We start from the raw sequence: 27,631 nt of genomic DNA, 5'->3' as shown, positions 1-27,631 counted from the left end.
ACTGTTTTAGATAACAGCCCCTAGAATTTCACATCATAAATCCAGGGTGCCTGGTGTTCTCTGGTAATTATTGTCCCAAAACAAATACGATTTCCAAGTTCTGCATGAGATAACATCTTATTTCTCCTTCTGTTACTTATACAAGCATTACCTATTTTTCCCCCAGCTTCTCCTGCTGCATTATAAGGCAAGAAACGAAATACAAGACAATAATGGCAACACAGCATTGCATTTAGCTTGCACTTATGGCCATGAGGATGTAAGTAGTCTATAGGAAATTTACTTAGTATTTGTCATGTGTGTAGTCTGTAAAATCTCACTATGCATGCAGGTTTCTTTGAAAATATGGTTTTTGTTGTTATTACATTTCTAATGCAAAATAAAAAACCACTTTTATGTGTTTCTAATTCCATTGTTTGTTGGGATATTGTCATCATCACCTTCATTCTGTTTTTGTTTTCATTTTCTAGTGTGTCAAGGCCTTAGTCTATTATGACATCCATTCTTGTAAATTAGACATTGGGAACGAGAAAGGAGACACCCCTCTCCATATCGCTGCCCGCTGGGGCTACCAAGGCATCATAGAGGTGTTGCTGCAAAATGGAGCCAATGCAGATATTCAAAATCGAATGAAAGAGACTCCATCACAATGTGCGTTAAATTCTACGGTATGTTTTGGAAGCTTTTAAAATGAATGTTCTCTGCTTTTTTGAATTCCTCAGTTGTAGATAAAAGGTAAAGGTTTCCCCTGACATTAAGTCCAGTCGTGTCCGACTCTGGGGGTTGGTGCTCATCTCCATTTCTAAGCCAAAGAGCCGGCGTTGTCCGTAGACACCTCCAAGGTCATGTGGCCGGCATGACTGCATGGAGCACTGTTACCTTCCCGCTGGACCTATTAATCTACTCACATTTGCATGTTTTTGAACTGCTAGGTTGGCAGAAGCTGGAGCTAACATCGGCTGCTCACGCCGCTCCCGGGGTTTGAACCTGGGACCTTTCGGTCTGCAAGTTCAGCAGCTCAGCACTTTAACACACTTCACCATCCTCAGTTGTAGAGAGAAACATATCTTGGGCCTTGTAAAAAAATCAGTTTGTTTTGGTGTATGAAGGAAATTGTTTTCGATCTCAGATACCCCTACAATATTTTTTTCTTCAACATCTGTTTGAATGTTTTGAAAATATAAATGTCTTGTTTTTTTACCTAGCTTGTAATCAATAAAAAGAAAGAAACCTAGGGGCTCTTAAAATAAACATAAATTCTAGTTTATGTTGAGAGGGGGAGGGCCACAATTCAGTGTCATAAGATCAGTATTATAAATCAGACATTCCCTGATGTACTTTTATGTTTCATCTCTTCTTTGCTAATATCATATTTGTCTTCCATTCAGCAGCTTTCGCTATAGACAGGGCTTCAGCTGCCTATTCATGGATATATTTTTGTAATGCTTTTAATGTCTCCTTATTGGGAGAAAAAGCAGGATATAAATAAACATAATAATAATAATAATAATAATAATAATAATAATAATAATAATAATAATTTATTTTTTCTCCTGCAGATTTTATCTTTAATGGAGCTGAAATACTTCACATTTGAAAGAGGAAAGAGTACTTCTCAGGTAACCCAAGTGTTCCACTTGCAGAGCTGTCCTTAGTGTAAAGGCATTTTACCTGCTCAGGCACTGCCAGTGTGCTAATGCTGCCAACTCTTCTTCCTCCTTTTGCTTTCTTTGCTGGTTCTGTCAGCCCCTGGATAGAGCTTCTCAGCAGGAGGAGGAGGAAGACACTATCAGCCAAGCATTGCCTGTCACCAGTTTATCTTCTGCAGTTGCAACCGCCGCAAGAGAAGCGAGACAAGGAGAAACAAAAGCTACTGATAAAGAGGTAATCTGAGTAAGGCTGGGTTACTGGCAGAGAAGCAGAAACCAGGACCCTTTCCAGACAGCCTCATAATCCGGGACAAATAAGTGGGTTTAAAAACATGGGACCTTAAGGAGAGTCCAGACACGGAGCTGTCAGTCCTGATCAATGCCTCCTTTGTGTCCTGAGAGGTTAAGTTATAGCGGATTTTAAAAATCCACAAGATGGATGCAGGACATCCTCTAGAAGTTTACTTTGAATTTTTTAATGACACTCCGAGATGTGTTGGACCTTATAAGCGCTGGTGGGGATATCTGAACACAAGCAGATAGCTTGCCATTCTCTCCCCTCACCCTCCTACTGCTTTTATTTTTTTCCTTATGAACCCCGTTTCCCTTTGGGGTCATTTGCTCCCATACTGGTGCCTACTATATCAGTTCAAGCTCTGTTTAATGTCATAAACAGAGCAAAGGAATGCTTGCAGAGAGTTCTCATGTGGAGTGCTTTCCAGTTGTGTGCATTTACTTGATCCTATAGAGCAGGTATGGGCCAACTTTGACTCTCCCTCCGGGTGTTTTGCACTTCAACCTCGAGCTATGAGGAGGGGCGGGTAAATAGTAATAATAATAGTTATAGTAATAATAATAATAATAACAACAACAACACAGTCCTAAACACTTGGGAAGTGTTTGACTTGTGATTTTGTGATACAAAATCCAGCATATCTATCTTGTTTGCTGTGTCATACTGTACCATATCATGAAAATAATAATAATAATAATAATAATAATAATAATAATAATAATATTGGCACACTGGGTGCAGTGCCTAAAGACCTTCGCCAGCACCTAAAAACAATCAGCGCTGACAAAATTACCATCTGTCAGCTGCAAAAGGCCACTATACTCGGATCTGTATGCATTATTTGCCGATACATCACAGTCCTAGTGCTCTTGTTTGCTGTGTACTAATCGTGTTGTGTATCAAATAATAATACAAAATCCAGCATATATATCTCGTTTGCTGTGTCATACTTTGCCTTTGTGTCAATAATAATAATAATAATAATAATAATAATAATACAGTGAATATGCCATGCAGAGTTTAGAATTTTATTTTATTTTTTAACCCACATGGGTCCTGATGTAGGCAAGGGATTGTCAAACCTTCTCGCAAAGCTGCTTTTGCCTCCCAAAATTTCCTTCTGCTATCCAGGGAAAAGCCCTGCAATCACAACAGCGGTGACCTGCTGTTCTATAAATAAGAACTGTAGAATGTAAACACTTGTTCAATGACGGATTGAGAGCGGCTCCCTTTGTTTTGCTTTTTTTGTTCCTTAAAGGGACAAACTTATCCCCATGTGTGTAGTTCAAGTAAGGGAAAAAAGATTACCGGCAGCTTAGTCCTTTCAGCTTCTGAAGCCCATCGCCCTGTTGCGCTTTAATCCAATTTTACTTCACTGTTGTAATTTGTTGCAGTTGTTTCTTGTTGAACAAAAAAAAATGTTTTGTTGTATTTTCACTATAGTGGGTTTAGGGTTAAAAAGAAGATTGCAATTTTTTTAAAAAAGATTAAAAGACATATTTTTGAGTGTCTTGAAAACCTAATGTAAATAATCTTAGCCTGATGAGAATATTTGCAATTGAGGACTTCCTCTGTGCAAAATTTGCATAGTGTTGATTTGTGCAGAAAACAACATTTTCTGCATATCCAACAATATTCTCCATGATGTTTGCTGTTTTCTGTTCAAGTCAATCAAATGCAAATTTTGCACAAATTGTGAATGGTCTACCGGAACTGTATGGTTTTCAAAGATTTTCTGGCAGCAAAAAGAACATTGCTAAAATTACGCATTACTTGTTTCCAAAAGAAAATTACAGGAATGAAGGATTGTTGTATATCTCTTAACTGAATTAAGCTAGACTTGTTATCAGGATAATCATCATCACCATTAACTACATGTCTAATCCAGTATTTAAGTCCATAACTGCCCCAGATTGGAATGATTGTTTCCTCAGGAGAACTTCTTTTTAGAGGAGACTTTGTTTACCAGCCTCTCCAGCACCTCAGACATTTTTTGGCGCCTCCCCTTAGCCGTTCATTCGGGTAGATCTCCTTACGTTGGTCTTTCTCAATTCCCTGCTTGCAAGTTAGAAATGTAAGCCAAGTACAGGTTGATCATGCAATAGAGCTCTCCCTAGAAACGAGATATTTCATTTGCAGGTTGGGGAAACTGCATCTTTCCTCATGTTTGAGGTAGCCCTCCCCTAGAAATCTAGCACATCAAGGAGCAGATTTCTAATCTTTTCCCTCTCCCAGGCTTTCCATTGGCATGGGGATATCGGACATGAAAAAGCACTGCAAATTGGAAATGGACAATAGATAGAAACATGAGGAAGAACTTCCTGGCAGTAAGAGCCATTTGGCCAGGAAATCTGCTACCATAGAGCATGGCAGAATCTCCCTCTCTGGAGGTCTTTAAGCAGAGGCTGGATGGCCATCTGTCAGGAATGCTTTGGTTGTGCTTTTCCTGCATGGCAGGGGGTTGGATTGGATGACCCTTGGCCTCTCTTCCAAATCACTGATTCTATGATTTTGAGATGCTCTGGATAGTACAGGATATGCCAGAATGTGAACATGAAACTCTTTCTTTATGGCTTTATTTCATAGACAGACAAACTTTTAAGAGCAGTTGCTGATGGCGACTTGGAAATGGTAAGATTCTTGTACTCTGTGTTATTCCTTTGAATCTTCATAGATGGCATTTGCAGTCACGTGTATGGATGATTTTACATGGTGGACTTTTTTAAAAGAAATTGTAACTGTAATATGCTGTTTTAAAATGCAATAATATACATTTGTAATTTGCCAAAGGGCAAGTGCTCATATTCTACCTCTCAAGTTGGGAGTGTGACTTTATAACAGGCATGGGCACACTTCGGCCCTCCAGGTGTTTTGGACTTCAACTCCCACAATTCCTAACAGCCTACCGGCTCATCAGAAGTGTTCATCAGAAGTGGTGCAGAGATAAAAGCCAGGCACTGAATCTTTGCAGTTTTATAATAATAGTATCAGCTCCAAGCAAGATATTACGGCAGACTTTATGCGCCAACAAATTCAGAAAATGAAATGATTTACAGAAATGAAAAGCAATTGAGTATGTTTTGAATTTTTTAATATCTGACTTTCCATGTGGCAATACAAACACAACTGCTCCCATCCTATAATTTGCATTATTTTCTGTCACAGTGACTTCAGAAACTGTCATAGTCATTTTATTCTTTTCTTCAAAATCGTGTTAAAATTGTGGCACAAAGCAGTGAACAGTAACGCAAATTATACTGCTGTGTGCTTGATGAACAGATGTTTTTTTTTAAAAAAATTCAAAAGATTGGAAAAATGTGGTTCTGATACGGCATCACGCCATTGAGCTGATGAGTTGGAATCAGAAACCAGATTGGGGGGGGGGGCATCTTTAATAGTCATTGCTCCATTCTGGAAGCTGCTGTACCTAGTAACAGAAATGCTGGATAGATGGAAAGCCTGGGATTGTTATTATTCTTTCTCCAAAACAAACCCATATAAAAGATATGTCAATTTGACAACAATAATGTTAGGATATAATGAAATGTAGTAATGACACAAAGTGAAAACAATGTCTGTAACTACTACTGGTAAGGATGCACTTAGTAGTCTGTACCAATTGACAGTTTTAACATCTGTAATACTATTTAAAAATAGAAAAAATACAACAATTTCTACAACGATGTAATAATAAGAGATTGGTTGGGGTTTTTTTGTCTTTTCATTTTCTGAGCTGGTGTCAAAAACTCTGCAGAGCCAGGCAGCATTCCCTGCTTTCCTGCTTTCCTTGAACTAGTTGCTCCTCTGCATTGTAAGGAAGATACCAAGTGACATGCATTAATTGATAAGAAGGATTATAATGGCTTCATAAGATACTTAACACGTGCACCTATTTTAAAGCGCACCTCACCTTTTGACCAAAATCCCCGCTTAATCCCTTTTGATTAGACACAGATAGCTTTGAGAGTGCCTGTTTAAATTCTGCTAAGGCATGCATTCAGACTGCAGGGTATGTCTTTTGGGGCAAGCCTGCATGGGGTTAATACCTGCTTTGTCAGTTTGCCTTTGCTCAAGGACATATAATACACACGGAATCAAAATAAAAAGAAGTTTGAGGAGAAATCAGTCTTTTTTCTCTGCCCATGGTTGCATTTTGAATCCCATTTTTTGATTCTAAACCAGCCATGGGCAAACTTTGGCTCTCCAGTTGTTTTTGACTTCAACTCCCACCATTCCTAACAGCCCATTGACTGTTAGGAATTGTGGGAGTTGAAGTCCAAAACACCTTGGTGCCTTCCAGATTCAGTTGATTATCGGATTTATAGCCCAGTTGCATCTTGAGAGTACTAGATTTGGAAGCCTGATACACACATTTCTATTGCAGTCTTACCCAGAGTAAAAACTGCATTCTTTTCTTTTTGATTTTTAAAAAAATGGTGGCATTTAAAAAATAAAAGCAGCATCAGTGAAAATGCTGTGTTGATCTGTTTTAGTGTAAAAGATCTCAAGTTTTTCCATCCAAAGGATCTCCACAAAGCATTGTGCAGAATAGGGACATCAAAGGCTCAGTTAAGTACAATAAATAAATAATAATAAACTTTATTTTTATATCCCGCCCATCTCCCCAAAGGGACTCAGGATGGCTCACAACAGGGAAAAGCCCGAACAATGACACAACATATTTGACAAAGCTTAAAACATTTCAACGATACACAAAATAATATAATGGGCAATACATTAAAATCCAAGCAGATAAAATCAGAGTAATTAAAAGACAAGGAAGTTCTATCTCTTAGCAACCCAGTGATTCTGCCCATGAAAGCCTTCGACAACACAAATCATTTCTAATTTATCTTATAGCTTTGAAGCAATTTCGTTCTGACAGCAAAAGCGTGTTAATTTTCTTTTCCTTAATGTTCATTTCAATTGTAGGAAATAGGATGCCACAAATCTGTTACGGAATATTTCTTTTAATCCAGCAATGTCTTATCTCCTCGGAAAAATGTGCAGAAATCTTTTATGTCTGATTGTGATGGGGCATGTTATGATTTGAAGGATCCTTTATATAGAAAAAAAAATCCATTGATATAGAAAACTAGAAGGGTTGTAGTTTTTACTTTGACATTCTAGTGTTCTGTGTCCAGAAATGTTCTTCTCTCTCATTCCGATATATGTGCCTGTACCTACTGACAGAATTTGTACAACTCAACCCCGTTTGTACCTTAATTAGGACAATTGCTATCTTCCGGTAGTAAAAGGATGATTTTTTGGTCTCCTCTTCTTAAAGCTGATCCCTGTGTGTTTGTTCTAGGTACGTTATCTTTTGGAGTGGGCAGAAGAAGATCTAGAAGACGCCGAAGAAGGAGGCAGAGCAGAGAAGCAGGAATTTTGTCATCCTTTGTGCCAGTGTTCCCAGTGTAGTCTGGCACAAAAGGTGGGTCTGTTATTCCACCTGATTCACCCTCTCTCAGGGCAGAGTCAAGCCATTGCCTGAGGAGGGAGAGGCTGAGAGGCAACTCTGTGTTTTCTAGCACTTTGCCTTGAATGTTTTAGTCCAGAGCTTTTCACACTGTATCGTGACACATTAGTATGTCAGCTGCTGTGTGTAGGTGTGCTTTGCAAACATAACAAGAAATAGTAGTAGTAGTGGTAGTAGTAGTAGTAATAGTTTTATTTCTTACCCGCTTCTGTGGTTCAAGGCGGGGCAGAACATGACAAAAATGACAAAAATCTTGGAAATGTTATTATCTTACAAATCAAGTTTTTAATAACAGAAATGAAAGGTTTTCATGATATATGTTGTGTCCCCATACATTTCATTATGTATTGTGTATGAGGGTTTGGTTTGCTAGTACAGTAGAGTCTCACTTACCCAAGCTAAACGGGCCGGCAGAAGCTTGGATAAGCGAATATCTTGGATAATAAGGAGGGCTTAAGGAAAAGCCTATTAAACATCAAATTAGGTTATGATTTTACAAATTAAGCACCAAAACATCATATTATACAACACATTTGTTAGAAAAAGTAGTGCGATACGTAGTAATGTTATGTTGCAATTACTGTATTTACGAATTTAGCACCAAAATATTACGATATATTGAAAACATTGACTACAAAAATGGCTTGGATAATCCAGAAGCTTGGATAAGCGAGGCTTGGATAAGTGAGACTCTACTGTAACTCTAAATTACAGTGTTATGGAATGATGCATGTGTAAAAAGTGTGTTGCCAAAGTGAAATGTTTGGAAAGCTCTGCTTTAGTGCCTTCTCTTTGTTGGAGGATAGAGTTACAGAATGTCTTATGGGCCTTCCAAGCGTGGCTGCTTCCCCACTTATGGGGAGAAAAACTCTTCTATTGTCTCTGTGGAAGTAAGTTTTAGCTGCCCGCCTTCTTAGCTTCTGTCCATAAAAGGTCTTCTGCTACAGACATCCAAATGTCTCAAGCCAACACTCTTTCTCTTTCTCTCTCTCTCTCTCTCTCTCTCTCTCTCTCTCTCTCTCTCTCTCTGCTTGCCAAAGCCCTGTGATTAACTGGGCACTGCTCTTAATGATGCCCTCGCCCTTAATAGGGTTCATGACCTAATGGGATGACGTTACTCTTCTGGCTAATCAGGCTGTTGAAAGGATTGCGTAACAGTGGGGTCAGGAAGCTAATTTTACTGCATAAAGAGAGGGAGCAGAGTTAGAAAATCTTGGCCAGAAGGGCAGGTTGTAACGTTTCTCACCTACCTACCTTTTTCAAAGGTTAAGCCTAGCATTGTATTTGCTCTTAGGCCACAGTCCTGTGTAGTCATACCTCAGAATAAGTCCTGCTGAACTCAGTTGAATCGTCATGCATAGAGGAAAACTAGGAAGAAAACTCTTAGAACCTTGCCACCCCTGATCCTGAAATGATAATACAGGTGGTGTTATACAGTTAGAGTTACTATGCAGTTACTGTAATCGAAGCTGTTAGTACATGGCAGTATCTAATGTAACTTTTATTATATATATACATACACACACACACACACACACACACACACACACGAGCTTCTGGTGGCTCAGTGTGTTAAAGTGCTGAGCTGCTGAACTTGCAGACCGAAAGGTCCCAGGTTCAAATCCTTTTAAAACGGGAACGGAGTGAGCGCCCGCTGTTAGCTCCAGCTTCTGCCAACCTAGCAGTTCGAAAACATGCAAATGTGAGTAGATCAATAGTTACCGCTCTGGTGGGAAGGTAACGGCATTCCATGCAGTCATGCCAATGGCCACATGACCTTAGAGGTGTCTACGGAGAACGTCGGCTTTTCGGCTTAGAAATGGAGATGAGCACCAATCCCCAGAGTCAGGCACAACTGGACTTAATGTCAGGAGAAAACTTTACCTTTACCTACACACACACACACACACACATATATATACATACTGCAGTTTTTGTAATATGAACTCTGAAATTTTAGTAATAGTGTTTTTTAAAAAAATAATGAAGAAGATAGTGAATGGCATCTACCCCTGAAGGTTATGCATAATTGTCACCAATGCCTTTAATATGCATCACTATTGAATAGCTGATGCTCTCAGGTTGTTTTCCATTTCTTTTCCTCAAGAAACATAACTGAAAAGCTTATTTCTTTCCACCTGATAGCAAAGAAAAGGGATTTACAGCACTATGCCACACATTAACTGGAATTGTAATAATGTCTTCACATTCTCAGTTGCGTGATTCTGAGCAGTACCTGTTGCATGATAGTAGCCTAAATGTTTTGCTTTTCTCAGTGGTTGATTTCCTTTGGATTCCCTTTTATTTCTCCCAACAGAAATTCTTCAGATCGCCCACCAATGGCCTTGGTGTGGATGTTACAAACCAAGATGCCCAGACGCCGCTCCATGTAGCTGCGCTTTATGGACATGCTGACTTAGTTGCCCTCTTGCTGAAACGCGGGGCCGATGTTGGGGCTAAAGATGCCAGCCATGCAGTGCCTCTTCACCTAGCCTGCCAGAATGGCCACTTAGAGGTCAGTACATTTTCCTTAGTACGTTGTCATTAATACCTTGTGAACCATAAAATGTTCTTTAATCCGTTTTCGGTGTGACAGATTGCGTTAGGCACTTTCAGAAAAAGAAGGAGACACACAGACACAGTACTGGTTTTCTAATAGCTATATTGATGACACAGACAAAAAGGGGAACATCACATCACTATAACTGGCCTGTAAATTGTTACTAGTTTTATTTTTCATTGTTGGATTGTGTATTGTGTATTTATGTTTATTACTTGTATCATTTCTAAATTGTTCTATGGTTCTTTTTTATTATGTGTATTGTATTGTATTTTATTATCATGTTGGAAACTGCCCTGAGTCCCCTGAGGAGATAGGGAAGTATATAAATAAAATTGTTGAAGAAGTAGTAGTTGTTGTTGTTGTTGTTGTTGTTATTATTATTATTATTATTGTCTTTCTTCATTTTGTAGTATGTTGCCGTGTAGCCATCTGGGCCTAGAGATTTATCTGTCTTTAAATTCTGAATTGTCTCATTGATTTCCTTGTAATTCTCTTTTTTTGTGTTGCTTCTTCCCAAAAATAAAAGGGTAATACTTCTCTTTTTTTAATTCAAAAGGTAGTAAAGGCTCTGATAGAAAACCATGCTAAACAAAATAAAAAGGACATTCTTGGAAATACTCCCTTGATATACGCTTGCTTGAACAACTATCAAGAGATAGTAGCCTTTTTGATACAGGTGAGGGATCGTCAGATACCTTTTCCTTTCAGTTGCAATATATATTGTTCATTTACAGTAATCCCGAGATGGCAGGATGGGCAAAGAGCTCTATTTTCAGGCTATTTTCTATTGGATATATTTCAATTGGAAATAATATGCTCCTCTGGTTATTCTATTTCATTGTGTTTGCTGAGTCCATTTAAGAGAAGCAGAGATGCCATAAGGGCTATCGGAAGGATCTGTTCTTGTGGTGGCATTTTCCTGTCAAAAGAAAACCTCTTGGGTTTTTCACAGATCCAGAGCAGCTAAGTTGCCCTCTGGGAGGGAAATGTAAAATAGCACTGTGTTGTCAAAGGCTTTCATAGCCAGAATATAATAATAATAATAATAATAATAATAATAATAATAATAATAATAATAATAATACTTTATTTATACACAGGGTTATTTTGTGTTTTCCGGATAGTATGGCCATATTCCAGAAATATTATCTCCTGACGTTTCACCCACATGTTATACCTCACAACTTCTGAGGATGCCTGCCATAAATGTGGGCGAAACGTCAGGAGAGTACTTCTGGAACATGGCCATACAGCCTGGAAAACACACAACCTGGACAATAGCACTGTTCTGCAAATATTGTTTTACAAGAGCTATTCAACACACTTTTGATACTGCACAGCTGTGGTACTTAAGGCTAAAGAAGCTTGGTTTTCCCGTTCAAGTCTGTAGTCCTAATTCACTGGGCTGTGTTGTTATTGTCAAAATGACTGTGTTGCTTCCTTTCAGTCTTGCCCTGTGCATATATATGCCTTCTTTCCTCCCTTTCATTCCCTTTTCCAGCATGGGGCCTTGGTTAACCTTTCCAATAACCAAGGCAATACATCCCTCCATACAGCTGTGATTGGGAGCAATGAAGCCGTGGTTCAGCTGCTGTTGCAACATGGAGCATCAACCCACATTAGGAACAACAAGCAGTGCACACCTCTCGACTATGCTGAGCCTGTAAGTGACACACTGGTGCCTTGAAGTATCACAGTCTGCACATATCTTGTGCGTTAGCAATAAAGATCAAGCATTTTCCTGAAGATGCTAGGGATTTGAACTTTGGAGCTTTTGCATACCAACTATGTACTGTATACCATTTAAACGTGGGGTGATTGATTCCTATGTATTTTAAACTTTAGTGAGAACTAACCCCTGCTTTGGTCTCCTTTGTTCATGGTTTAAAGAAATCTGCTATTCTCAAGATGCTATATACTGCAGCAACCACAGAAGAGGGAAGACAAGCAGATTATAAAATGTACATGTCTGGAAAGATCAGGAGAAAAAGTGAGTGCTACATTTTGGAGAGCAGAAGCAAAATGTGATCAAGTTGGTGCCTGTAGTCCTAGAGAACCTAAATACGGGTTTTCTTCCCATTGTGTCAATAGGAGAATTATCTGTGTCAAAATTATTTCTGAATTTGGAAGCGCAAAATCTGATGAAATTATCTAGTTTGGACAAGGCTTTGCCTTTCCTTTAATAATCCCCTAAACATAACTAACACAATTGTATGTTTTTCTCTTAATTGTCCTAAAAGGGAGAAACTGCCTGAGGTCCAATATGATTGCTAATGTAATTTCATATCCAAATTGAAGTTTCCTGCTTACGAATTGTGCATCTAATACTAGAGTGTCTCCTAATAGGAAATATGGAGAAATCCGTGCTAAACCAGACACATAGATCAAGCATAGGACAACTTTAGCCCTCCCTCCAGGTATTTGGACTGCAACTCCCACAATTCCTATCAGGCTGTTGGGAACTGTGGGAGTTAAAAGTCCAAAACATCTGGAAGGCTGAAGTTTGTTCATGCCTGCTGTATAGGCATATCTTTGTCTACAGTTTGGACATTATTTAGAAAAAAGGAGGAGCCTTTAATTCTTAATTCAAAATTGTATGGACTTGATTTCTGAAGAAGAATGCCAATTAAATGGTCATTACTTAAATCTGCAGTTGGCTTTACATCTCCCGAGATAGATGATGATCTGGTCACCCGGCGCCTTCAGCTTTTCCAGTCAATTAATCGATTCAACAAGTAAGTCCTCCTTGTGAAGTATTTCTTAAGGATGATGCTGTTCCAAACTAAGTAGGACTTTGAGGTATTGTTGCAAAGATTGAAGGAGGCTGTGTTCAAGGAGCTTTGTGCAGGCAAGCGGAGAGCCTGCCCCAGACCTTCCCAATGAACACATGGATATGATTTCTCAATGCTCAGGGGCATTGAGAGGCAGAGAATGCATCCTTCCATTCTGTTGTAGCCCTACATATATTAAGACAAATGTCTGAACAAGGCTTATTCGTTCCAGTTCTTAGAGTTGCATCTTTTATATAGACTGTTGGCTATATGGATAGGGAAAGTGTGGCTTATGGGTTCCATGTATGGCGTGTTTGAAGTCCCCAGGACCCACTGGACATCATATTAACTAACTGAAGGCTTTTTCTAGGCCATGTGGGGAGCGCTTTGGTTGTTATCCCTGCCCTATGCTATTGTAGGCCCAGGAGAAACCTTTACTTAAATAAAGCCTCTTCTAGGAGAAAAAACCATAAGCCATAAAAATGTGCCAAAATTGCCTCCACAATTTGAGATGCTAAGAGATTGTTGGCATATGAAAAATAGACCAAATTACCTTTTAGATGGTTCCAGAAATGGCTGATGATACCAAGGATAAATTTAAACGGCTTAGAACCAGATCTTTATCTACTTAAATGCCAACATGCATCTTTGAGGAAGACCCAGTACAGGTTGAGCATCCCTTATCTAGAATCCCACAATATGAAACAGAACAAAATTGTACACATGGATGGCTGAGATAGTGACACCTTTGCTGTCTGATGGTTCGGTGTATACAAATGGTTTCATGCACGAAGTTATTAAAAGTTTTGTATAAAATTAATTTCAGCCTATATGTATGTATATATGTATGTATGTATGTATATATGTGTGTGTGTGTGTGTGTGTGTGTGTGTGTGTGTGTGTGTGTGTATGTATATATATATATATATATATATATATATATATATATATATATATAATTTAAGACTTGAGTCCCACCTCCAAGATGCTTCATTATGTATGTGCAAATCTGAAAAATAAAATACAAAATACTTCTGGTCCCAAGAAGTTCAGATTAGGGATACTCAGCCTACATTATCAATTAATGTTGTCTTTCACATACTGCCATCTAGTGGTTGGCTGGAAGGCACCAATGTACTTAAGAGAGAGAGATTGAAATGTAATGTTCTATTTCCATCTTGTTTTATGTTTTTTTCTTTAGGTCAAAAGACCTCCGGAAGACTATAACACGAGACAAAAGCGTCCCTAACTTTGGTGATGAACTACTACAACACCAGGTAGGAAGGAACACGTAAACATTAGTGGGATCTTAAAGGACAAAAACAGCTAAGTGTTGCAACAAATGAGCTAGAGGAATGATGGGCTTGCTTGTTGGTCATGTTCAAGGAGAGCCTGTTTGGGGATGTTCTAGTGCTGGATTGCCTACATGAAGCAGCAGTTAGACTTGTTCTAACGTCTAACTTGTGTTCTTGCCTCCTCCCTAAGTTATCCATTAAGATCTTTGACAAGGGCAAGTTGAAGCCTATGGATCCTTTAGAGCCAAGCCGGCCTCACAGCCCTGATGCTAGCTGTTGTGAACCCACCCGGGAAGATGACAGCACTGATGAGGCAGCAACACCCAACAGAAGTCAACTCGTGCATCGGAGGCATACTGTTAATGTGGCCCTTTCAGCAACAGATGTCAGCGACATCAATAATCTGTCCAGATCCAGAGAGCCAAGTGTTTCTTCACTAGAAGGCTGCTCTGATTGATATTTTCAAAAACTGCAGACAAAAAAATGTTCGGAGGTAACATTTGTGCAACAGCAGCTTTACCCTCTTTCCACTCAACATTGAAGAATTAAAAGATGCTTAGGACTAAGGCTTTCAAAATGGGATCAGGGGGTTTTGGAGAAAGAGGTGTCTCCAATCCTAACAGAATTTGCACTTTTGGAGAATTAAATTCTTTTACTTGCAGATACATTCACAAAATCCAGGGAGTTAATCGAGGTTAACACACTTGATCAAGAGATTGTCAGATGTGCAGACACTTCTCTATATTCTTGCATACTCCAAATCGGTTTCAGCACAAAAGTGAAGGTGTATTTAAAAAAGGCCTCAGAATTTCTATGGACCTAAATATTGGTAGTTTGGAAAGGCAGTGATTTCAGGTTTGATGCTGCTAATTCACATTCTCAGAAGGATTTGGGGCACTCCATGGTTGTGAGATATATATAAAGTGTGACGCACATGGCAAGATTGCACAGTCCATTTCATTTTCATTGGTTTTGTTGCAATGTTGGAGGTTACCATAACTGCTTTTAACAAAGGATAGTTTGTCTTAGTAAAGAGCTAGGGCTGAATGAACAGAATTTTCTTTTCTTTTGTTAAATTGCCATAGCTAGGATTCTGAACTTCATGTGCTGTGAAATTCATGGCTCTAGCCTGTCACTGTTCAAGATAAAGTAGCAAATATTCATGCACAAGAAAACAATGCCTCTAACTCTAAATGCAAGGTGTCTAGTGAAAGGGAGTTTTCCTGTATCAGTTGGGAATTACTAAGAAGCTGTTTGTTCCTCCCTGCTTAGAGACCCTCCTAAATCAATATGTTGTGCACTTTTAGAAACGGGGCATCGGCTTTAGGAATTTTATTCTTAATTTTCCATGGTTAAGAAGGGGTTGAATTATCACTTGAAGAGCACAGTTAACTTTGGTCAATTTACATTAGTTTTTATATAATATTTGTATACAAATGTTTCAGGTTTTTTTTAATTGTTAAATCTATTTTGGATGGAGAATGGTCTGTCAAGATTTCTCTGTACAGAATAATGTACTGTACAAAAAGAAGAGCTCCGACGTACTCTTGAAGGAGGATAAGTCTATTTTTCTAAGTACTTGAGTTCATCTAATTTTCTTATGTGCCTTGGATCTGTGCCAAATGATGGAAGGAATAATATTAATAAATCTATGCTCTTTGAGTGTGTGGCTCTCATATTTACAGCAAGTCATGGTTTCATGGGTTGACAGGTACTTCTGATTTTCAGTGCATATTATTAAAGCCAGTTAGCTTGTCTGGTACAGTAGAGTCTCACTTATCCAAGTTTCTGGATTATCCAAGCCATTTTTGCAGTCAATGTTTTCAATATATCATGATATTTTGGTGCTAAATTTGTAAATACATTAATTACAACATAACATTACTGCGTATTGAACTACTTTTTCTGTCAAATTTGTTGTATAACATTATGTTTTGGTGCTTAATTTGTAGAATCATAACCTAATTAAATGTTTAATAGGCTTTTCCTTAATCCCTCCTTATTATCCAAGATATTTGCTTATCCAAGCTTCTGCCGGCCCGTTTAGCTTGGATAAGTGAGACTCTACTGTATTAATACTACACATCTAGTTGTATAAAAGTGATATACAGTCACAAAGATATGAACAAGATAGGTTCTGTAGGTTTGTTCTTAATTTGAATTTGTATGTAAGTCAGAACAGGGACATTTTTAAGTGGAACTCTAGCCAAATACAAATACACACACACACACAATCTTTGGGTAACACAGGGAAGAGTTAACAGCCCTATGGTGTTTGTTTTGCTGCCCGTGCCCGTTCAGGAGATTTCCCCTCACTTTCTATCCCTGTGAGAATTGAATTTTGAAAAAAAAATGGCTTATTGTGGAAACAAAGATTGGGGATAAAGTTTCAGTGGAGACTTTGTTTCCCCAGGAGTGGATTTCCCTTCCTGGGGGTAGATTCCTCTTACTTCCTGATGTCTCGCCCCCATTCTTAACTATGAGTCATTTGTAAATCGGATGTTGGTAATTTGGGGAATGCTTGATTTTCCTTGGGCTCCATTACAAATTAGTGTGTAAACTTTACATTTAAATAGGCCATAATTATAGCTTGCAGATGCGAACAGCAACCTGTGTACAAATGCAAACAGGAAGAATACCCACATAAGAATTTTCAGACAAAACAGAACAAAGAAACTGCTCAAGTCTCACGACTTTTCTCTCGAAAGATTTTAATCCCAGCTTCAAAGCTTTTGTTAAATATACCTCACGTCCACAAACCAGAAAAGGAGCAACCCTCTCCCAATTGTACATCCTATCTTACATATGACGTTGATGCAGTGTATGGATTGAACATTTCTTACGTTTTCCAACAAAAGGCACAAGTTACAATGGCATCATGCATGTAAAACAAAGGTAAGGATTTGGGCAATGGTCTGATCCATTTTGTATACTTCAAAAATGAAGGTAGCCAGAGGAAAAACAAGGGTTTTGTTTATACAGTACTGTGTTGCATTGATACTTAGCAGTGTACAACCAAGCTATGGATAAGCGATTGATTTTACCGTGGAAGATTTAGACACACTGTTTCCATCTGAAAGCTGAAATCAGACTTTCAAATTTTGACTTTGAATTTTGCCCAATACTTGGAGCATTCTAGCTGCTTTAGGAAGAAAAAAGCACCAAAGTAAAACAAACAAAACTTTCCTCTGCATATCTAATAAATTCAATTTCATGATGAGCTAGCCAAAACTTCACCACTTTCTAATACAACCAATAACCCAGCAAGATACGATATCATACAAACATGTTTTTTTTTTGCCAACCAACTTCTCTTGTTTGGTTTTTAAAAAAAGGACTTTAGCAAGCTGCAAGAAGTGTCGTGAACCGATTCATCTGCAAGCTTCTCATGTGGTGCCTGATCCTTTCGATGGACGGCACATACTAACCAGGCTCTGCTATTAACCATCACTTTGAAACCAGTTTAAGAAAGTGACAGCAAATCCTGGCTCACGTTAAGGTCATCAGAAGAAATAATATGGGAATACAAGTGCCTAACCCTTAAATGTAGTTAAGGAGACTAGGGATTTTGTGGGCTAAATGCAATTTCAGTCCCATATACAATGACCCTTTGAAATCAATGGGACTTGAATTAGAAGAGGCTAATAACTTACATACTTTTTAATTATTTGGGACTAGAATTGGATTTTATCTATGCATCTTTTTCCTCCACAGCTTACAAATACCAAATGGTTTCCCACAGATAAGTCTACAAAGATTGCAAAAACCTGTGGCTGCTTGCAATGATGGATGAAGACTGTGCTAACAACACAGTGGACTCTCCCAGGCAGTGTCAAAGGAGGGCTGAAGCCTGAGAAAAAAACTAACAAAGGTTTGCCTCTCAGCCCATTATACAAAAATGATCTATGAACAAACATTCACTTAATTTTATTAGCCACAACATGAGATCATTTCTTTTCCCTTTATATAAAAAATGTGTGCAGAAAAAACTTGTGTAAATCTTTCATCTGCAACTATGTCAGGAACAGCGTATTTCCCTTGACATATTCCAGATGATTTGTGGTGGATGTCCATTTTGTTGTATTTCATGTATTAATCTTCCTCATCCGAATCCAATACTTTTCTTCTGTTGAACTGGTGGGAGAAAAATATAATACATGTGAAGACACCTTTAACAACGATTTGAGACAAGATTTATTCAGTAAGATTTAATCCAAGATGTATGTCACTTAACTGCTGATTCTAGCATCAATATATGAGTCTTGTGGCCTTTCAATAATCTACTAATACTAGTCCAACTAAGCATCAGGAAGAACTTCCTAATAATAGGAGCTGTTCAGCAGTGGAATATGCTGCCTTGCAGGGCGGTAGATGAAGTCACCATCTCAAGGTTTTTAAGCAGAAGCTGGATGGCCATCTGTTGGAAGTGTTTTGATTGTGCTTTCCTGCCTGGCAGAATAAAGGGGGCTGGACTGGATGGCCCTTGGGGTCTCTAACAAGAAAATCCCATCAGCAAAAACAAGCATAGTTTTGAAAACATGGCAAATAAATTGGGAGACCATTCTGTTCTCAGGATAAACTTATAAAACTTCAAATAGTAAGGGATTTATAGATCCCTTTATCAAATCAGTTATGCTGTAGCTCGTACCTCTATGCAGTTTGGTACTATTTGTAAACAAGCTTACTTTAATTTAAAGATGTCTTACCTTTACTGTTGTTTTCTTCTCAGTTTGCTGACTCACTTTTTCAAGTATTTCTATCAGCCCTTGTTCTGAAACCTGAGAAGTCAGAGGAAAACAAAAACATGCAAAGAATTCCATTTGGTGGAATGGTTTATGCTGAGTCTTTTATCTTTATCTCCCTCTAGAAGTTCTCATTTTAAAAAAGGTTCCTCTTTAATTATTCAGTATTGGATTGATTAAGCTTTAAGTACCAGTTCAAAACGTATATACGGGCTGTTCTTCCATACCAAATCAAAGGGCAGTGGAATAGAGTTAAAATTTGAATGATAATAATACTCTCTACATATCATTAGCAGGTAATTATTTGTTTACTAGTTTCTTTGATTTCCACTAAAACAGTGACACACAAATTGGTATTGATCCAGGAGCCATCAACTGCTGGTGAACTTCCAAAAAAGAAAGAACTGCAGCAATTCCGCCACATCAGATAACTTAAAGAGCTCTGCTCTAGAATGTACCGAGAATTGTCTCTCATTTGTGTGCAAGGTGCTAAAAACAACAGATTTATTCTACTGCTTGGAAGTAATTATTTATTTCCTGCTTGGAAACTTCACCAGCAGGATAACAATTCCTGGGTAAAAAGAAAATAGTGTCCGTCCTGCAAGGTAGGTACAGTAGAGTCTCACTTATCCAAGCTAAACGGGCCAGGAGAAGCTTGAATAAGCGAATAACTTGGATAATAAGGAGGGGTTAAGGAAAAGCCTATTAAACATCAAATTAGGTTATGATTTTACAAATTATGCACCAAAACTTCATGTTATACAACAAATTTGACAGAAAAAGTAGTTCAGTACGCAGTAATGTTATGTTGTAATTACTGTATTTATGAATTTAGCACCAAAATATTACGATATATTGAAAACATTGACTACAAAAATGGCTTGGATTATCCAGAGGCTTGGATAAGCGAGGCTTGGATTAGTGAGACTCTACTGTATATGGATGTCATTTGTCCTTGTTAACACATTTATAAAACCAATTATGAATTATATATTTTGGCTTTACAACCAAAGATGAAGAGCTCATCTACACTGACTATATATGCTGCCAAAAAGAACTGCAGTATGCATTAAGGAGGCTAAAGCACATCAAGTGAAGTCGGGTGAAAGCCCAAAAGAAGACTTTGATTGCACTAATTTCACTTTCCACTTGTTTTTTACATGTTGTATGCCTCCAGAACGCATGTGTGCATCTTGCCAGGGGAAAAACGCATTTTCTGGTGGAACTGGTTCAAGACTACCTTCCATGGTTAACGTCATCTCCATCCTGGCCTCAGACCTGTTCCAGAAATGGCAGTGTAATTATCCACACAATGATATTGGTTTCTGCCAAAACTGGCCTAAATGGTCATTGTAGATGAGCCCATAGTTATCTAGAAATATGATTATTTTAACTGCAGCATAACATACAACTCCGCATTTATTGCAGAATGTGCACAGACCACCTTGCCAAATCCCAAAAGATCTGCAATAATAGTTTAGTCTGCAATAATAGCCAAACAGATTTTTCTGGGCAGATCTGATATTTCAAGTGCAGAGAACCTCTCAAGGGCAAATTCAGTTTCATAGCTGTCCTCCTAAGATCACGTTCCAATATATATAGTACGACCCTTCCCTCAATATCCTCAGAGGATAAGTTCCCAGACTTTGCAGGGATACATGGAATCAGCAGATAATAGTGAACCCTATCGAAAGGAAGGACTTCTGATCCAAGATACCACAGTTGTACTGGAGAACCTAGAAAATGCCTATTGTGTCGGACATGGATAAATGAAACCGTGGATGCAGAGGGAATACTGTCCCACCAACAGCTCTAACTCCGAAAACAGGCATTTCAACCCCCTTTGGAAAGGAAAAATGTATACAAAAGTTGGAAAAGTGTCAAAGGGAAGGGAATGTGGCCATGAAGGAAGTCCAGGAACTGGAGAAGTATGCAAGGAGGGCAGGATTTAGCTCAATAATCTGAAGTCCTCCACCCCTTTGATCTGTTGCTTCTGAATATGGGCTATAAACCTACACTCCTTCAACTTGACAGTCCAAGGTTTGTTTCATCATGGAACAGTGGCAAAGAATCAACTCACCTTCCCACCTAACTGCCCAAATCTTGCCATCTGTATAAGATAGTTTTCAACGGCTTTGGCCTTTTCTGGCTTTACGAGAGCTAAATTACTTACTGTAAAAGAAAAACAAAGAAGATGATGGTTAATTTTTAACATCTCAAGAAAAACTAATAGGAATTCTAGACTCTTAATTTGTGAAACATCACAGTTGTCTTTTGGTTTTCGTTGGAAAACTGGGTCTTGTCTGGCTATCTTTAAACAATCCTCATCCAAGAAAAATCCCTTTAAGAGATGACATTGTGCCCAGCACCCTATGAACTCCTACAGTAGAAAACATTATTATCCTCTAGCGCAGGCATGGACAAACTTCGGCCCTCCAGGTGTTTGGACTTCAACTCCCACAATTCCTAACAGCTGGTAGGAATTATCCACAGATCTTACCAACAGGAACATCCTTCCCACTAATATTCAGAAAGTTTCACCTACGACAAGTTTGACATTCCTGATAAAGGCCTACTTCTACTTGCTAACAAATGTGAATTTTGAGGCTTTGATTTTTAAAAAATCCGGTAAGTACCTAATCTTTTGCATGTTAACATTTTGCTTGTTTTAGTTAATTTTGAAACTTGGGTTCATTACTTTAATACATCCTTTTAAATATGCTAAGAAGTGAAAAAACCCATTAACAAAACCAATTGTGTGCCAAACAATGAACTAATTCAGTTTGCATGCCTTAAATGAAGGACAAAAATAAAGGCAGAGGGAACAAACAGAAGTAAAAATACATAGGCGCACTAAAGCTGACACAAAGTAATTTGTCTGCCAAGATAAAAAAAGTTCTCAATATTTATTTAAAAAAGGGGAGAGAAGTTTACCATGTTATACACAATAAGGATTACTCTCAAATAGATGGGCACAGTGATAAAGCACGGTCCTCCGATGCAACATTATATAGAAAACAGCATAAATACTTACATCTGGCACGAGCTGCTTGATCCAAAACTTGAGCTAAAATAGTATTTCTCATTTCTGCCTCCCTGTAATGCAATTAGACTCATTTTACACAGGAAAAAATAGAAAGGTTTTATTCAAAGTTTAATATCTATATGCAAGAATCCTGACAGCCAATTCCAATTAGAATAGACCAATTGAATCAATTGCTGAATGGCAAATCAACATATCAGTAAATCCATTTTTTCAGTGGTCTGTTCGAATCAGAGCTAACAGCACATTTGTAACACATACTATTTTATATAAAAAGCTCCACGCTTTAAATTTTTAATGAAAACAAAACATTATGCTATCAATTAACTCTATGGTTGGGCATGACAGAGTATGTTAATGCTGATAATCACTTATCGGAAGCATAATATACTCTAAATTATTTGAACTCAAGATCGTTTTAAGCCTTATAACTTTAATTCTGTCACTTCTGTAGTTCCAATGACAAGACATTCAAGACTTTCCAGGCTATGCAGAACAACTTTTGTGCCAGAATTACCAGAGGTAAACCACTTTTCTGCAGTAATTTTAAGAACGTATTAATTTTTTGCTAAGAGAAAAATGAACTCCAGTCAAAGAATCCCGCAACCTCTTCAGTGTAGTAGTTAACCATATATTATTTATGTCACATTAAACTTCTTAGAGTTACAAACTCAAGTAATGGAGCACACCATAACAGTTGTTTTCTTTTTTGGGGACAGATCTGGGCTTCCCTAAAAGGAGTAGTTAGTCACTCATTAATATCTAACCATTAATAATGTTAAAGTACCAGAGGTTGAGAGTAATGGTTTACAAATGATACATTACTTATGATCAGTTTCTTCTTGTCATAACTAAGGCATAACAAAGTTACATTGAGATTGTGGTTTAAGGAGATGACTTCACTCCTTTTCCACCAAAACAGTTATTTATATTATGGTGGGCATTATCTTTGAAAGATGGGGAAGCAAAAAGTCCTATTTCTTTATTTACAAATAATATATAAAGATTTTAGCAATGATGACAAGAAATTACCTGAAGTATAAACAGAGTATCAAATAAGAAAAAATTAAAGAGTCAAATCAGATATGAAGCAAAAGTTATGTGAACAAGAGAAGGGGATCAAAACTAAGGAAATACATGGCCGCTCTGATAAAAAGTCAGACCGTGAGCACCACTTTATGCAAACAAACACCACAAAAAGATCTAGCGTCCAGGATCTTGTCTGCTTTTGCCTCTTTAAAAAAACCCTTCATATGCAGTAATGCCAACCCATACCTCTGTTTTGATTCTTGCTGTGCAATCTCACTGGAAGGATCCTGAAAGATTTAAAATAAGGAAAGTTAAGAAAAATAAAGTAAATTGTCTGAGTCTTCCACGGGGAGATTTGGGGGAGGTGGCTGTTAGTTATTACTAAAGTGTGTCAACTTTGTCTGGGTAATTCTACTTCGTAATGGTGGGATGGCAAAGGTATGCTCACATAAAAGTTTGTTACATACCACTACATCAACAACAACCTTCCACCTCTTCACCTTGAGAGCTATTTAGCAGTGGAACTCTCTGCTCTGGAGTGTGGTGGAGGCTCCTTCTTTGGAGGCTTTTAAGCAGATGCTTGATGGCCATCTGTCAAGGGTGCTTTGAATGTGATTTTTCTGTTTCTTGGCAGTGGGTTGGACTGGATGGCCCAGGAGGTCTTTTCCAACTCTAGGATTTTATATGTGTTGTTTGTTTGTACTGTTTATAAAATGCTGTGAACCGCTTTGGGTCCCATTCAGGGAGAAAATTGGGATATAAATAAAGATTTGTTATTGTTATTACAGTGGAGTCTCACTTATCCAATGTAAACAGGCCGGCAGAACGTTAGATAAGTGAAAATGTTGGATAATAAGGAGGGGTTAAGGAAAAGCCTATTAAATGTCAAATTACTTTATGATTTTACAAATTAAGTGCCAAAACATCATGTTTGACAACAGAAAAGGCAGTTCAATACACAGTAACATTTTGTAGTAATTTCTGTGTTTAAGAATTAGCACCAAAACATTGCAATGTATTGAAAACATCGACTACACAAAACACTGACTACTAAAAAATTGACTACAAATAAAGATGAAATTGCATGAAATGAACTTACAGTAACAACATTGTTGGAAGTTAAATCCATAAAAGTTCAGTCCTGTGAAGTTTTTTTAAAAATCAGTGATCCTATTGGTTTAAATCTGTGATCTATATTGGTTTAAGTTACTGATGTTATACTCAATTCACTGATATTAGGTTTAATTTGATGTTAGGCTTTTAACGCCGTATTCAAATGTGGGATCATGTTGGGATTTAATGCCAATATTTATGATTTTTGAAGGCATTGAATGTAGGCTGTTGTTTGTTGGAATCTGCCCTGAGTTTCTTCAGGGAGATTGGGCAAAATAAAAATAAAGTTGTTTATTATTATTATTTACTTATTTTTATTTATTTACAACATTTATACCCCACCCTTCTCACCCGAGGGGACTCAGGGCGGCTTACAAAAATTGGCAAAATTTAATGCCCAAAAATGCAATCATAAAAACAGAACAATACATACAGTGCCATTAATAACATTGTTAAAACACATTATAAAAACCTTAAAAACATATACAGTAGAGTCTCACTTATCCAACACTCGCTTATCCAACGTTCTGGATTATCCAACACATTTTTGTAGTCTATGTTTTCAATACATTGTGATGTTTTGGTGCTAAATTCGTAAATACAGCAATTACTACATAGCATTACTGCGTATTGAACTACTTTTTCTGTCAAATGTGTTGTATAACATGATGTTTTGGTGCTTAATATGTAAAATCATAACTTAATTTAATGTTTAATAGGCTTTTCCTTAATCTCTTGTTATTATCCAACATATTCGCTTATCCAACGTTCTGCCAGCCCGTTTACGTTGGATAAGCGAGACTCTACTGTATATAATTAATTCCATTCATCCAAGATCCTCATACCTCAAGCCCCAACCTTTCTGAGTTTTAGAAAAGCCCTGAAAACATGGCTATGTGCCCAGGCTTTCAAAGATTAAATGATAAAGACGACCCAGACTGATTTACGGCTACAGCATGAGGATTTCGGAGGAATAGATTTTAATCATATGTTTTATATTTTTATATTGTTTTAATTGTTTTATTGGATTTTCATTGCTGTTTTAATTATGTGTAGGCATCGAATTGTTGCCAATTTTGTACGCCACCCTGAGTCCCTTCGGGTGAGAAGGGCGGGATATAAATGTTGGAAATAAATAAATAAATAAATAAACTTCATCCTTAAATCAGGCCATGTCAACTTTATCATTTACTCATCAAAATTTTATTATCCTTGCCTTCCTAGAGAAACAGCTGTGGATCCGGGCGAGAGTCAGACTGCGTTGGATAATACACAACGTTGGATGAGCGAAGGCTGGATAAGCGAGACTGTAATGTATCATTATTATTGTGATGTTCATTTTTATGTTTGTTTATACCCTGGCTTTGTCCTTCCACAAAGGAGGCTCAAAGCAGCTTATGTTGACAGCATCTCAATACAATTTGAAAACCGATTTGACATTTAAACTGAATGACTACAGCTTGAACTGCTGTGGTTCGACAGTGAGGGGATGCTGGGAGTTGTAGTTCGGCCCTCTTTGGCAGAGCAGGCGAAAGACCTTGGGGAAAGACAACTCCCATGGTTTTATAGCAGGAGTGGGCCAACTTGGGCCTTCCCGCCAGGTGTTTTGGACTACAACTCCCAGCATTCCTAGCAGCCTCAGGCCCCTTACTTTTCCCCCTCAGCCGCTTAAGCGGCTGAGGGGGAAAAGTAAAGGGCCTGAGGCTGCTAGGAATGCTGGGAGTTGCAGTCCAAAACACCTGAAGGGAATGCCCAAGTAGGCCCACGCCTGTTGTATAGCACTGGTGTCAACCCGCATTCATTCTCCAGTGCAGACGTCCCCAGATGAAGAGACATAGGGCCTAGAAGCGCCCGGCTAGGCCTCAAACCCTCACTCTCTCCCTCACTCACCCCGTGCTTGGCCTGCAGCTCGGCCATCCTTTGCTTCCGCAGCGCTTCCAGCTCTTCGTCCGCCATCCTGGCGCCGGGGGAAAGAGTGGCCGAGGAAGCGGGGCCTCGAAGCCAGAGAAGCGGGAAGGCGGAGAAGGAGGAGGCCTCCTCGGCTTGACTAGCGCGGGCTGACTGGGCCCGGGAGTTCTGCGCAGGCGCATAAAGGAGACGAAGCGAAGGGCCTGCTAGTCGGCCAGGGAGTTCTGCGCAGGCGCACAGAGAGGAGACCCTCTTTATAAACAGGAGTGCCTAGATCCATGGAAGTCATGCTCCCTCTCTATTCTATTTTGCCTTGGTCAGACCACACTGTGTCCAGTTCTGGGTACCGCAATTGAAGGGAGATGTTGACAAGCTGGAATGTGTCCAGAGGAGGGCGACTCAAATAATCAAAGGTCCTCAGAACAACCCCTATGAAGAGCGGCTTAAAGATCTAGGCCTGTTTAGCCTGCAGAAGAGAAGGCTGAGAGGAAGCAGGATGAGGGACATGGATCAAGATATGAGGGAAGTCATAGAAAGGAGGGAGGAAGCTTGTTTTTGGTTGCCCTGGAGACTAGGACGCAGAAAAATGGCTTCAAACTACAGGAAAGAAAGGAGATTCCACCTGAACATGAGGAAGAACTTCCTGACTGTGAGAAAGACCTCTGGCCTGGAGTGTGGTGGATGCGCCTTCTTTGGAGGCTTTTAAGCAGAGGCTGGATGGCCATCTGTCGGGGGTGCTTTGAATGCGATTTTCCACATTCTTGGCAGAATGGGGTTGGACTGGATGTCCCACAAGGTATCTTACAACTCTATGATTCTGTGATTCTATCTTCTCTGGGTGGGAGGGAAGGGGGTGGCCGGTTGGGCCTCTTGCACTCTCTTTTGGGCCTATGCTCCCAAGTTTGGCCCATCCCCAAGTCAATCCCCCTTCCCTTGCAAGGCCTGGGGATGATGGGACCTATGGTCCAGTGCATTTCAAGAACAGAGTGCGGCCTGTGGCACAACTTTTCAAAGGATTCTCAAGCTTGGGGTGTCATCATCCCCAGAGACAGCAAAGGAGGAGGCTGACTGTGGAGCTGGGGCCACCTGGTTAGCCACGAAGAAGACTGGGCAGGTTGCACTCTCTCAGCCTCAGAGGATGGCCATCACGATTCGCAAATAATAATAATAAACAGACTACAAACAGAGGCACAACTATGTGGTCCAAATGATTCATTGGAACTTATGCCTCAAGTACCACCTCCCAGCAGCAAAGAACTGATGGGATCACAAACCTGCAAAAGTATTGGAAAATGAGCACGCAAAGATACTGTGGGACTTCCGAATCCAGACTGACAAAGTTCTGGAACACAACACACCAGACATCACAGTTGTGGAAAAGAAAAATATTTGGATCATTGATGTTGCCATCCCAGGTGACAGTCGCATTGACGAAAAACAACAGGAAAAACTCAGCCGCTATCAGGACCTTAAGATTGAACTTCAAAGACTCTGGCAAAAACCAGTGCAGGTGGTCCCGGTGGTGATCGGCACATTGGGTGCCATGCCAAAAGATCTCAGCCGGCATTTGGAAACAATAAAAGGTAAAGGTTTTCCCCTGGCGTTAAGTCCAGTCGTGACCGACTCTGGGGGTTGGTGCTCATCTCAATTTTTAAGCCGAAGAGCCGGCGTTGTCCGAAGACACCTCCAAGGTCATGTGGTCGGCATGACTGCATGGAGCGCCATTACCTTCCCGCCAGAGCGG

The 27,631-nt window shown here is 39.0% G+C and overlaps 2 protein-coding genes across 2 annotated transcripts in view; one reads left to right on the top strand and one right to left on the bottom strand.

Annotated features, from left to right (window-relative positions):
- Positions 1–15,714, top strand: part of ankrd27 (ankyrin repeat domain 27) — a 42,158-nt gene extending 26,444 nt beyond the window's left edge. The window contains exons 17-29 of the mRNA XM_062961793.1: positions 167–259; positions 471–668; positions 1,560–1,619; positions 1,747–1,884; positions 4,531–4,575; positions 7,256–7,378; positions 9,741–9,938; positions 10,543–10,662; positions 11,488–11,649; positions 11,877–11,976; positions 12,640–12,721; positions 13,959–14,034; positions 14,243–15,714. Of these exons, the coding sequence (XP_062817863.1) occupies positions 167–259; positions 471–668; positions 1,560–1,619; positions 1,747–1,884; positions 4,531–4,575; positions 7,256–7,378; positions 9,741–9,938; positions 10,543–10,662; positions 11,488–11,649; positions 11,877–11,976; positions 12,640–12,721; positions 13,959–14,034; positions 14,243–14,509 (1,662 nt within the window). The 3' untranslated portion in view covers positions 14,510–15,714. The remainder of the gene's footprint in view (positions 1–166; positions 260–470; positions 669–1,559; positions 1,620–1,746; positions 1,885–4,530; positions 4,576–7,255; positions 7,379–9,740; positions 9,939–10,542; positions 10,663–11,487; positions 11,650–11,876; positions 11,977–12,639; positions 12,722–13,958; positions 14,035–14,242) is intronic.
- Positions 15,715–16,746: 1,032 nt separating this feature from the next.
- On the bottom strand, positions 16,747–26,083 carry pdcd5 (programmed cell death 5). Its single transcript, XM_062961792.1, has 6 exons — positions 25,870–26,083; positions 23,113–23,153; positions 21,829–21,890; positions 20,875–20,966; positions 18,759–18,830; positions 16,747–18,186 (listed from the first exon to the last, which is right to left on the bottom strand). The coding sequence occupies exons 1-6, from the start codon at positions 25,933–25,935 to the stop codon at positions 18,145–18,147; spliced, it is 375 nt and encodes a 124-aa protein (XP_062817862.1). The 5' UTR covers positions 25,936–26,083; the 3' UTR covers positions 16,747–18,144.
- Between the last annotated feature and the right edge of the window lie 1,548 nt (positions 26,084–27,631).

Source organism: Anolis carolinensis, unplaced genomic scaffold, assembly GCF_035594765.1.
Source record: "Anolis carolinensis isolate JA03-04 unplaced genomic scaffold, rAnoCar3.1.pri scaffold_9, whole genome shotgun sequence".
NCBI classification, from domain to species: domain Eukaryota; kingdom Metazoa; phylum Chordata; class Lepidosauria; order Squamata; family Dactyloidae; genus Anolis; species Anolis carolinensis.
The sequence above is the reverse complement of the archived record's forward strand: the minus strand, read 5'-3'. Positions and strand labels throughout refer to the sequence as shown.